The sequence below is a fragment of the Phyllobates terribilis genome, unplaced genomic scaffold, assembly GCF_046119375.1.
Source record: "Phyllobates terribilis strain yellow unplaced genomic scaffold, ASM4611937v1 Scaffold_3__8_contigs__length_932513732, whole genome shotgun sequence".
NCBI classification, from domain to species: domain Eukaryota; kingdom Metazoa; phylum Chordata; class Amphibia; order Anura; family Dendrobatidae; genus Phyllobates; species Phyllobates terribilis.
The window spans coordinates 136424465-136438394 of NW_027362763.1; the positions used below are offsets into that span (position 1 = coordinate 136424465).

Below are 13930 nucleotides of genomic sequence, written 5' to 3' on the forward strand. Positions count from 1 at the left end.
CAGGAGACCATATCATCATTGTCCTAGAAATCAGCCTAAGGGCTCCGTTTATCACATACAAGTGCTGTCCGTGTTTTTCACAGATGGCACTCATACCTATGATGGGCTATGATGGTTCACCTGTCCGTGACTTTTTTACGGACTGTGTGGTCTATATAAAATTGTGGAGACATGTCTGATGTTGATCTGAGTATTGGATCAAACTTGGCATAGTCTAGTACATCTGAGTGTCCGCCTCCAGTAAGCGTACAGTCCCGAAAATGATGCACAGCAGAGCGCATGTTCTCTCTGCCTGCACCATTACAGTCTATGGCCCTGTCGGCGCATACATCCGAATACTGTACGGGGGATCCGGACAGGAGCCCCGAAGGGGCCAAGTAACAGGTGCCTGAATGCAGTGTTACTGCTGTGCGAACAAACCCAAAACCTAATGAAACTGACCAAAATGTGATCAAAAATACTTGTTCATACAAGAAAATAACTGATGTGTGCATGAGTCCTAACTTACCAGAAGAAAGAGAAGATGTAGTGAAGCAGCAGAAGCTGTAGACAAGCTGCATACACAAAAAAATCGAATATTTTTGATTTTGCAAAGTTGTTTTATTATTGTATCTTTTTCATTCAGAATTGAAAAAAAAAAGGTGATTGCAGAAGTGTACATACCTTTCACATTGTATTTCATGGACGTTCAATTTCAAATTTAGCTGGAGTACAGATCTGCTAGAAGAACTTACGATTTACAGATATCTGTCGTCAGAGTCTAAAAATCACCATATTACCCTTATATTTTGCACTACAAGCATTTAGGTTCTGGTCAGAGGTGGGAGGAAATTTTTAATACATCACTCCTTGTATCCATATTACCTTCAATTAACATTTAGCAGTTTTGAGCTGTTTTTGACACAATTTTCCAAATGCAGTGCAAAATGCCAAAACAAGAACCTGCCTTTTGTCTCCCTCAAAAACTTCCACAATCAGGGATGTCCCACAATTTCATTTAATTCCTATTTACCCACCCTGTGTGAATATAAGAAAAACCCCTCCGCACTGCAGGCGTGCGGCGAGTAGAAACGGGAGGGCCTGTAGGGGTCCCAGAGACGAGGCCCCACCATCGATAGGACATGTATTACCCACTCTATGGATATGTAAGAAAAACCTTTTAAACAAATAGTTCAATTACATTCGAGATCTCTCCACTGCCACTTATGTCATTTCTCTCATTTTAGATTTCCCTATGATTTTGGCAGTCAGTATCACAAGGTGCATGGCTGGCTTTAAAGGAGCACAACCTAAATCAATCAAGTGCAGACCCAAAAACTCTACAGCAGCTTAGAGCCATAGAAAAGCTTCACTGGGTGAGTAGATAAGTGCATTTGTAACAAACTATAAACCTTAGAGCAAAAAGGTAAACTTAGAATACAAAAATTCAGAAACAAAGCACGCTCTGCATAGAAAAATACCCGGCTGTACTAACTGTGTAGAAATAATAAAAGTATTGAAAAGAATTTAAATAGGAAACTATATACAGTATTTAGATGCAGAAGAGCTGACTATCACTTGGCACACCTCATACCATCACTGGGCATATCCTATAATTTCACAGAAATGCAGTAGTAACTCCCGGTTGTTTTAGGCTGGGGTCATATATCCAACATTCATAGTCTGAGGGTCTCCTGACTGGGACTTAGCAGCCTCATAGACAAAGTTGGGGCCAGTCTATACTCGGACCATGAATGTCGGATGTGTGATGCCGGCAATAAAGAGTAACCATTAATAATTTTATTTATTTTTTCCTAAATTATTACTGAAAATAAGAAACTTTATAATATATAATATCAGAAAATTTGCTTCTTTCTCAACATGGACTGATCTTTCATTCTCAAAATTCTCAGTTCATGGGTAAAATCTGTCTTCAGTGAAGACAGATTTTCCCATTACGGAGAAAGGAGATAGCAGTTGATGCTCATAATATTCTATGGAGAACTGTAACTGTCAATTCAGGAGAACTTGCAGCAGAATGTCGGTGTTCCGCTAGCTCCTCCCCTACTCATAGATGACAGTTGGTGCTTTTAAAATTCTATCTCAGTAATAGGAAAATCTAACTTCACGGAATACAGATTTTACCCCTGAATTGACACGGATATATCAGTCCAGGAGGAGAAAGGAGCAAATTTCTCTGATAAGATGTATTACAAATTTGCTTAATTTTCATGCAAACTATTGACTTATGAAATGCAAATTAAAACAATGATTACTCTTTAAAGAGAATTTCCCGGGAAACCATAAGACTATGGGACCAAACAAAACTCTAACACAAAATGCGTCCAAATTCATATTAAGGTCTTTTCTATCAAATCAAACATTGTGTAAGAAAAAAACATAAGGCAACACGTGAAATGTCTGCGACTTCACAGTAGGGAGCAGCAGGGAAGCATGTACCTCTGTATGGTACAGTGCACTGGCAACCACAGACAGAGGAGGACCCCTGAGCAATAACAATTATTGGCCCTTTGCAGTCTCATCATCTCACAATTCCACCTGTTTTGGAGGTCAAAATGGGTTTCTAAGCTCTTGGGCCCCTGTGCAACTGCACAGGTTGTACCAATGATATGTCCGCCCTGGTGCAGTGAATACGAGAAGTTAGGCAAGTTACATATTTCCGACATTCTTGGTCCGAGCAGGGAACAAGATGTCCAGACTGGCATAGGCTGTGGAATTTAAATGGGTATTCCCATCTCCAAAATCCTATCCCAATATGTAGTAGGTGTAATAATAATATTAGCAAATACCTCCAATTAGAAATGATGTATAGTTTTTCTGATTCGCTATGTCTCTTTCCTCATGTGCAAGCACTGCAGGACCTTAGGTATCCATGGTTACGACCACTGATATACTGACAGTTAGCTAGTTGCTAGTGGTCATTACCATGGATACCTAAGGTCCTGCAATGCCCTGCACATGAGGAAATACAGAGCGAATCAGAAAAACTACATTTCTAATTGAAAGTATTTGCTAATATTATTATTATTACTACTACACCCAATACATATTGGGATAGGATCTTGGAGATTAAGTCAAGAGACACACGGCCCGTCTGAAGATCGTGGTCCGTTCTTGAACTGTGAATGTGACTGCACAGAAGAGTTATATGACATGTTCAACTCTCCTACATCTATAAATCCATATACTGCAGTTGATTGATAAGACGTTGGAAGGTGTGTAGATGGAGCAGTCATGGCTTCTTGTCTTAATACTCATAAAGCCGTAACCCTTTGTTCAAACCCATATTAAAAGGTCTATTACAATATAATTTTAGTGGAGAATTTTATCCATGGGCAAAATTGTGTCACAGACACCTGCAGTTCTACACACCCCAGCCTAATTCTAGATTATAAATTATATCACGTGTTTTAATACACCTTATAATCACATTTTCTCCCTATTATAGCAACAATCAATAAAATAAATCGGGCCTCAGTTATCAAAACTGTCTGACAAAATGGCTTTGTTGCCCATAGCAACCAATCAGGGCTCAGCTTATATTTCTAAAACTGCTCTGGAGTAATGAAAGCTGCGCTGTGGTTGGTTGCTATGGGCAACAAGCCTATTAAAGGAGGCCTAGTTGGTATTAAAAGCTAATGAGCTTTCATATACATGACTTAAAGGGAATCTGTCAGCAGGTTTTTGCTATGTAATCTGAAGACAGCAGGAGATAGGGGCTGCAACACAAAATTCAGGGATGTGTCACTTGTTAAAGTGTGTGCTGTAGTTTACTAACTGTGAAGGATTAATCAATAAGAGATCAACATTGCCGGACTAGTTCAGCAACTAAGCGCCTTACTGTCTATGGACTTTGTACATGGAGAGTCTGGTGTGGGCGGGGTTAGCTTTCTCAGCTCTGCTTCATTCTAAATCTAAAAGCTCTGATTGCATCAAATTGGCATCGCCCAGTAAACTAAGTAATACATCGTTAGATTCAGCTTCTTTTTGTCTACATCATGCTGCTGTTAAATAAGGTAGCAAAAACCTGCTGATAGATTCCCTTTAAGCCCAAATCTATCCGTAAGACACAAAAGTTTCTTCACTTTGTGCTTTAATACAGAGTACGTTAAGTACATCAAAACATCCAGTAATAATATAGATCATCACAGTAAACCCAGCGATTTCCCCCCTCCCCGAATTATTCAGATTCTGTCACAACACTGGTAGCACTCCCAATACATCCTCTTAGCAATTACACAATAAAAAAATAGATATGAGTATATAGGTGAATAAAAACCCTGCATTACTATGTAAGCGGCACATGGATTTCTTTCATAGAAAGAATAAATAGTCCACATAGCACTCCACACCGGTCCTATGGAATCCTGCATACTATGTCTGTCTAGGTAGTGTGTCAATGAGCGATGCCATCTGGCGACAGTGCGAGGTGGGGAAAATATTTTTGCACAAGAAAAAAAAATAAAGCAATGTTTCTAGAAAACTAAGATGGATTATGAACGCCTGAAGGAGGAGTTGAAAGTTTGGTTTGATAGGATTCTGAAAAGTGCTGACCGATGGGCCAGTGAGGTAAATGTCTATCAAATTAGCCCACCATCTGGATAGCAATATGTCTGCTCACTGAGGCAGAAGCTGTCAGCGCTTTCCTTTTCTTCACCTATGTTATATATTTTTTTCCTTATATGAGACATAAAATCCCTTTGGTGTGATCCATTTGAATGTACTGTTAAAAAAAAAAAAAAAAAAAAAGAACGGCGCCATCTTGCAGCTTCAGATGAATTGATGGCCTAAATGAGAGAGCTGCCAATACGATGATGTACCCTGTATGCCGTCATGCCATATAATAATGTGTTACTGCATTTAATACCAGTCTTGCTTTGTATTCTATGGTATTATTATATTCATACACACCACAATGAATGTCTTCTTCTGGGAGGCGATAAACCAAATGAAACTTAAATAGGTTTTCCCACGAACAAAGTTCATTTTAATCAATAGATCTTGGAATAATAATAAGTTCCACAATTGGATGTGTTTAAATAAAATGTCCCTGTGCTGAGATAATCTTATAAATGTGCCCCTGCTGTGTACTGTGTAATGGCTGTGTCTGACCGTGCAGGAACATGGTCTGATCATACCACAGCTCCTGGGAGGAAGCAAAAGAGTATACAGACAGGACAGCATGGGATCACAGCTGATTCTGTGAGGTAAAACATTTTTTAAAAACAGATGTTTTACCTCACAAAAAAAAATCAGCTGTGATCCCATGCTGTAATATCTGTATACTCTTTTGCTTCCTCCCCTGCCCAGGAGATGTGGTATGCTCAAATTACATCCCTGTACGGTCAGACACAGCCATTACACAGTACACAGCAGGGGCACATTTATAAGATTATCTCAGCACAGGGATATTTTTCTTAAACACATCCAATTGTGGAAATAATTATTATTCCAAGATCTATTGATTAAAATGAACTTTAAAATTAACTTTGTTCGTGGGGAAAAAACCCTTTAAGTGCATCGGGGACCTGTACGTGAAATATGTGCCGGTCACAACAATTTCATAGCGGGAAATGAAACTTCATTGATTACTGGTTTTGTAGGTCCACTAAGTGAAAAAATGTGATGTTGGTGGGGATACCAAGAGTTATTGCCGCCACTGACCACTAGTACAGTGGACCTTGGTCCCCTATCTTTTCACGACATGACAAGGAGTTTTACAGCACGCATGCCCACTCCGAACATGGCCACAAAAGGGTCGGGTTTATGCAGATTCATACCAAAAGTGGCACTTTTGGGGGCATTCCTGGGGGTTAGGTTTAAAGGAGTTATCGAGAAAAAAAAACAAGTCATCCTCTATCCTGCATCGATTGGCAGAAATTTTATCCCCGTTACAAAATGAAGTGGCAGATTGAATGCCCAACCAATTGCTCCATTCATTCTCTACGGGGCTTCCGAAAAAAAAAGCCGAACACAGTGCAAGGAAGCCCCATAGGGGTAAATGGAGCAATGGTTAAACATGCCCACTGCCACTCTGTGGATAAAAGATCCCTGTTCTACAAATCGGTGAGGGTTTCAGCGGTCGAACCCACACAATCGACAAGTTATCACCTGTGACTTTGATAGGTGATAACTAGTTTTCACCTGACAATACTTTCAACTATCCCAATTTTGGGGATTTCAATGTTGAGAAGAATAGCTACTGCTCCCTTCAAAGAGTGATGCAAAAAGCACATTGCTCTTGCACTTGGAGCGGATCAGAAACTTGGAACTCCCATTCTACCATTTAGTGTGGGTCTTAGTGGTCAGACCCCTATCAATCTTAGGGAACGCTCACAAATTGGCATCAAAAGCTGCTTCGAATACTCTTTGATGTGGATTTTAAAGCAGAACTGCTTCAAAATCCATGCAAAAAAAAAAAAAACTTGGTGTGAACATACCCCTACAGTTATTAATTATTGTATAGATATCAGATAAATCTTTGCCTATGGGAAGATCCAGTAATAAGTTTCTGCATGGCCAAGTCCTCAGAAATGTGCAGGACCAATATCTCCGCTAATCTGTTCATTAGGCAGAATTTCCCGAAGCGCACCAATTGTCCTTAGTTATATAAACTAAGCAATAAGATTTGATGTAAATTTGATTGACTAACATAGGTCTACTATACGCAACCATATAGAATTCAATGCATTATACCCAAGGACGTCAGTCCGATGACGGCCGTATATTGTAAATAAGCTTGTCGTTCCCCACATCGAAATAGAACAGGGGGAAAAACAATGGCCGGATGATATTAATTGCATCTCTCTTCACATTGCAGGATTTCATAGCCTAGATTCTTTTCCCAGTTGGGATCTGATGGCACAGAAGCCTCGTGTATTAGGAGGGGGGTGCAGTCTTGTATTACAGTGCAGCACACAGCCCTCCGGTCATGTACAAAGAAAGCGTATATTACTCATGTCAATCAATACATTTCTCTGAAGAACGTAATTCTATAGAAACCTCCCGGAAAAACAGGAGAAGCAATCCCAGCTGGAATATATCAAGTCAAAATAATTATTTTGCCACCCCCGACTTGTGCAGCCGATGAAGTTCAGGACGTTGAGAAGTATCAGATGTAGCACAGGTTTTTTATTTTCCTTAAGAAGCCGTAGGGTGTATATCTTGGTTCTCAAATGGGAGTAAAGGTTCTCTCCAATATGTGAAATTGCTGTAAGTGTCTGAGCAAGGGAAATCCGAGGAATGGCTTCTTCTTAACAGCGGGAAGACGTGATCCACCACCTCACAGAGCCGAACATAGCTGAAAAGACAAGAAATGTCAAGTGAATGGCAAGATGGCGAGCACTATAGTATATGCCGGCCAAAGTAGCTCTTGGTTATTGCAGGTAGTTGAGCAGCTTCTACAAAGATCTGGAATTTAGGAAAAGGCATAATTTTAGAAAAACATTGCAGTGTATTTTTTTTTTTTCTTAAGAAATTCCACTGTTCATTTTTGGGTCACCTAAATGTGTCTCAGCTGCAGTACCAGATCCCGCCAATGGACAAACCTGGCGCGGTTTCTGCAAGAAAATTGCGATGGTTTGAACCCTTAAAAAATTACAATTACTCCCAGCTTGACAAGTTAGTTTTTTGCACAGGATAGTGGATAACTTGCAAATCACTGTACTAGGCTATCTCAGTGTGGCTGTGCACACGCATGGCCAATGCTCCACTCTTGTGAGACATGTCACAGTTGCGTTTGTGGGATCAGTGGGGTTGTGAGTGGACAGACTCAACAGCAATCAGCAAGTTATCACTTATCTGATGGGTAGGTGTAACTAGCCAAGATAGGAATACCTCTTTACCCTCTGGCGACATCTGTCGTACATGTGTAATGTGGCGTGGGGAGGTAGCCATGGCCACTCGTCTTTTACGCCCTAGCACATTACATGAAGGTGGGTGTCCTGACCCTTGCAGGCTGCATGTTACCGATGACTTTGGTTGGCCAGGACCAGATGTTGAGGACTTCAATGAAGGAGACCACCAGTCAAAAATAATCTTTTTATTGAACGATAATTTTGAGGGAATTATGTACAGTAGACAGCGGGTATACAACTTTAGGAATGTTTCCTTCACAATATGGAGTATTTTCACACCATTTAAATTCCTTTCTCGTTATTCGTTTGGTCTCTATCTCCACTGTTTCACTTTCCTTCACCACAGCCTAGCTCAGTACTACAGTTCAGTTAGAAAGAGTCCTACCCTCAACCCGTGGTTTCGCCTCTTCTTTCCCCTCAAGGGAACTATGTTGCCAGTATGGCCGGTCTTTAGCTTCTCTGCTACTGACACCATGGAACCCCCGCCCGGGGCACTCTCTCCATCTCACATTCTCTGTCCCGTATTGGCCTGTTACCTCTGAGTTATAAACTCAAAGCAGCTGTTAGAGGCATCCTCCCCCAGGACCCGTCTCCGATTGTTCACGCAGTCCTTCTGTCAGTTTTCCTATTCTCCAGTTCACGCTAACTACCATCTCGGTCTTTCCTCACTTCGGGACACACACATCATGCGGTACTGCCTACTATCCAGATCTTAGGTCTGCTTCAGACACTCATTGGACCCTATCTGATGTCATGACAGAATACTGTCTCTGTCCCTTCACCTTTCCCCTCCCACTCTGGGCTAGTCCCAATCATTAACTCTAACTCTCCCTACTGTCGGGCAGAGCACAATACCAACACTATTAACACATGTCAGAGTTCACATTATACAATACAACAATACGAGTGTTCTTCAAGGGAGAAGATGGGCAGTATGTCCGTTTCCTTACACATGTACAGCGGATTTGCTCACCGATTGTATTGAGCGGGCTCAGGTGTTACATAGCCGTCAACGGAAAGTAACTGTTGCGCTTAGAGTTAGTTCTGATCGCAACAGACAGCTCACGCGTGACAACAGTATTTTTAAAATGGCTTCAACGTGGCTGCAATCAGTTCAGCTACTCGTGTGAGGTTATCAGCTTCCCACATGATGCTGTATTCATTGCCAAGAAAGCTGGGGGGACTACTGAAGACCTTCAGGTCTGCCACATTGTAACTCCTATAAAGGCCAGACTGTTACCAAGAAGTGTTGTAATTTAGTCATGCCATTTCCCACTACAAATGGAATAAAATAAAGTCAAACGGACCTCAAGATGGTACAAAAAAAAAGCAAACAAAAAAACCCAAAAAAATTACAGCTCGACCCGTAAAAAAGCAAGATACAACTATCGACTGAAAAAATAAATACATGGTTCTCAGAATATGGCAACTGAAGCCAATTTTTTTTCTATTGTAATATATCAAAAAATAAAGGGAACACTCAGATAACACATCCTAGATCTGAATGAATGAAATATTCTCATTGAATACTTTGTTCTGTACAATGTTGAATGTGCTGACAACAAAATCACACAAAAATAATCAATGGAAATCAAATTTATGAACCAATAAAGGCCTGGATTTGGAGTCACCCCCAAAATTAAAGTGGAAAAACACACTACAGGCTGATCCAACTTTGATGTAATGTCCTTAAAACAAGTCAAAATGAGGCTCAGCATTGTGTGTGGCCTCCACGTGCCTGTATGACCTCCCTACAACACCTGGGCATGCTCCTGATGAGGCTGAGTATTGTGTGTGGTCTCCATGTGCCTGTATGACCTCCCTACAACGCCTGGGCATGCTCCTGATGAGGTTGCGGATGATCGCCAGTGGGATCTCCTCCCAGACCTGGACTAAAGCATCCGCCAACTCCTGGACATTCTGTGGTGCAACGTGACGTTGGTGGATGGAGCGAGACATGATGTCCCAGATGTGCTCAATCGGATTCAGGTCTGGGGAACGGACGGGCCAGTCCATAGCTTCAATGCCTTCATCTTGCAGGAACTGCTGACACACTCCAGCCACATGAGGTCTGGTATTGTCCTGCATTAGGAGGAACCCAGGGCCAACCGCACCAGCATATGGTCTCACAAGGGGTCTGAGGATCTCATCTCGGTACCTAATGGCAGTCAGGCTACCTCTGGTGAGCACATGGAGGGCTGTGCGGCCCTCCAAAGAAATGCCACAGAACACCAGGATTGGCAAAGTCGCCACTGGCGCCCTGTGCTCTTCACAGATGAAAGCAGGTTCACACTGAGCACATGTGACAGACGTGACAGAGTCTGGAGACGCTGTGGAGAGGGATCTGCTGCCTGCAACATCCTTCAGCATGACTGGTTTGGCAGTGGGTCAGTAATGGTGTGGGGTGGCATTTCTTTGGAGGGCCGCACAGCCCTCCATGTGCTTCCTCACACGCTTACTAATATATAAGTATTACAGGTTCTCTTCCTTTCTCACAGACTTACCACTTACCAATATATAAGTATTACAGGTTATTCTCCTTCCTCAAAGACTTACTGATATATGAGTATTAGAGGTTCTCCTCCTTCCTCACACTGTGCACTCAACTCCTGTGAATAAAGTGGCAGTCTGTGACAAAGGAGGAGAAATTGCAAAATCATGTTCCTAACAAGTGTGAAAATAAGAATAAAGTGGCCAACTACTTTAAATAACCTGGATGCTTTGAAGGGGGTCTATTCACTTGGGCTACATTCATAATCCTATGTCAGGTTTTGGTTTTTTTTTTTTTAAAGCAAAAAAATCAGACCAATTTTCATCCGTTACTGGTCTGGTGTCTGTTTTTACCAATAGTGTATCCAACGGGAAAAAAAACTAATGGAGGTTTCCCAGTCACGAAAAGACAGATGGAACACGGATCGCATCAGCATGCAGTTTTTTCACGGATTCATTCAAATAAATGAGCAAGAGTTATTGGCTAATAAAATGGGCACGTGTTTTATCCTAAAAGAACACATACTCAAAAAATGGCACTTTAGCATTGATATGTTGGGTGGTCTCATATATGAAAATAAAATACTGCAGTTCTTTAATGCATATTTGGCCACACGTGACTCTGTTGCAGATATACGTAAGGATACCCATTTTTGAAACTAAAGGTTAAAGTGATATTCCTATCCTATACATTGATGGTATATCAAAAGGATATGCCATAAATGTATAGTATATGCGGGACCCTAAGCTAACTCAAGAATGGGGCTTCATTGTGTGCTCCCATCAGTCGATAGTTAGTTGTAATTCCCATGCCAATGAATGGGAATTATGACCAACTTTCCACTAACATCAGCATGTTTAAAGGGGTATTCTGACATTATTAAATTGCATTAAGTTGTTTAGACTGCAAAAAAATTAGCAATTTTGACTAGCTTTTTCTACCTGCTATCATTCTCCTGCAATGAGAGCTTTCATCTTTTGCAGTGTACAGCTGGTTTCCATGAAGCTCAGCCACAAGAGTCTGCCCAGACCCTGGCCCCTTAGTCATCAGTCTCCCCTTTCCAGCCTATTGACTTCTATGCAGAAATTAGCTGTTCGCTTCCCTCTTTCTTCCCTTCAGATCTTGACGAGCTGCTGTTATTAATCTTACTCTTATCAATCCTGTACAATAACAATCAGTTGCACCCAGCATCACAGCTCTCACTGTCCCCAGTGTATTGATAAAATGCCTTGTTATCTCTATGGGTAAATACAGAGATAACAGGACACTCCAGAACAAACCACTGATAGCAGAACATGTTACAGCAGATCTTGTGCCGAGCTTTATAGTTTTACTAATAACTACAGCTCTACTACTCACCAGAACTGTCACTCAAGGAGGAGAACGCCACCCCAGCGGAAACCAGGAAGTGAGGAGACTGTAAGGAGACTGGAGAAGCTCAGAGCTAACAATTTGAGAATAACCCTATTAGGGCCCTGTTCTTGAGATAGGTGCTGGTGCAATTAGTGGGACCCAAATCTACTATACATTTAGAGCACATTCCATGGATTTACCATGAAGGTAAACAATGGGAATAATACTTGAAATATAATGTCTACATACCATATGATCAACTCCATCACAGTCACTATGTTAATACAATCTTACAGCTGATGAAAGGCAGAGAGAAAAGCCCACAATAGGTTAAACATAGTGAAGCAATATTAAGTATACATTACCAGTGATTAACACATTATATTAAACTGCACATAGTTTTCAGAGGTGTATTATATATATATATATATATATATAATTATTAGGAGCACTGAGCGATATTATCAGCAGGTTTTCGCATCTTCTAATAACCTGGCAGAGATAATTACCGAGGAAAGATTCTTGTGAAAGTACAGTAATTAATGAATCTGTGTGCTAATTCGATTTCCACTATTTTTGCATTCCATTGACAATTGATCAAATCTTAGTATTAGGACAGATGATTAAATATATGATCAAAAACTCTCTTTTTATTGCATTTTATTTATGAAAGATTGAGTTTTTTTTTTCAGAATTTGCAGAAAAAAAAATCATGCGTTCATCTAAAATACCATTAATTTAAAAATGTAAATATAAACATGATATATTCCCCTTTAGTGGAATGTATATTTCAGTAGAGGTCTGTAGAGAAGAAAAAAGGGGATTTTTTTTTTACTTTTACAAACATTTTTTGTAGGAGGCCATAACACAGAGTGTACTTTATGATCTATATAAGGCTGTGTGTGCACGTTCAGGATTTGAAGCATAAATTTCCTGAGCGTTTCTGCATCTCCTTGGCAGGAAAAACGCTGCGGAAAATCAGCGTGGTTTTGACGTGCTTTTGATGCGTTTTTGTACATCAATGAATGCTTTTTGGAGCTAAATAAAGTTATTTGGTGGGACATTGCTTTTTGGATTACCGTCAGAACTGGGGTGAGTATATTGGTTAATTTAAATGATTAAAGAATGTGTCTGTTGAATTTCAAATAAAGTGTTTACTCTGTGTCTGTGTGTTAATTTAACTCTTTACTTTACTTTGGTGATAAAAGGGTCTGACTGACACATTGTCATCACCAAACAAAAGAGCTAGGTGTCAGCTGATCCCATTCACTCAATCTTCATTAGCATTTCCATTCATGTAATTTCTGTGGCAGCTGTGAGCTGCTATTTTTAGGCTAGGAAGGTGCCACTATGCAAACATGGTCCCTGGCCATTAATAACAGCTCACAGCTGTTTTGTTAGCCGCTACGTCCCCACGAACAGCAACAAGCAGCGCTTTGGACGCAGCATATTTTTGTTGCATCCAAAGTGCTGTGTTCTAATGCCGCAGTTTTGTTGTCGGTAAATGTGAATCCACAGCATATAATGACACTTCAATCGGTCAAAATCTGTAGTGTAGACAAGCGTGTCCGCTACAGAAATTGACATGGCCACTATCAGGAGCCGCTGCAGGTTTGATGCTGCATGTATATAGTGTGTCAAACCCGCAGTATCTAGATGTTACAGCATAGTGGATGCGATCTCTAGAAATCCCATATCCACTATGCGTGCATCAGAGGCTGCGGATCACCCGTGGACACTGACATGCAGTGCGTCTTTCAGGACCGCAGCATGTCAAATTCTCTTGTGGAGTCGCTAGTCTCCGCAACAGAAATTTGACCACTAGAAAGTATACAATGCAGTATATCCGCATGGTTCAGTGAGCACATGTGGATTTACCTGCGTTCAATAGAACGCAGCATTTTGGATTTTATGCGTTCAAATAGCTGCTACGTCCGGATCGTGGGCACAGAACCTAAAAATTAACGTAGGGTCCCCTATAAAATCTAACCAAAAAAAGCTAAACAGACAGCTGCGGGCTGATATTAATAGCCAGGGAAGGGCCCATGGATACTAGCCCCCTCTGCAGCTATTAATGTCACTCCTCAGCTGTCCCAGAAATGGCGCATCCATAAGATGCGCCAAATCTGGTGCTTAGCCTCCACTCTTCCCACTGCCCTGTACTGGTGGCGAGTGAGGTAATGGAGTTGGGGTTCACATCAGCTTCGTATTGGCGGCTGACGTGAAGCCT

General features: G+C 41.1%; 1 protein-coding gene across 5 annotated transcripts in view; it reads right to left on the bottom strand.

Annotated features, from left to right (window-relative positions):
• Positions 1-578: 578 nt before the first annotated feature.
• The window catches only part of LPIN1 (lipin 1), a 119851-nt gene continuing 106499 nt past the window's right edge, over positions 579-13930 (bottom strand). For all 5 annotated transcript variants that reach the window (XM_073674146.1, XM_073674145.1, XM_073674143.1 and 2 more), the window contains one exon: positions 579-7300. In XM_073674146.1, coding sequence (XP_073530247.1) covers positions 7141-7300 — 160 coding nt within the window. In that variant the 3' untranslated portion in view covers positions 579-7140. The remainder of the gene's footprint in view (positions 7301-13930) is intronic.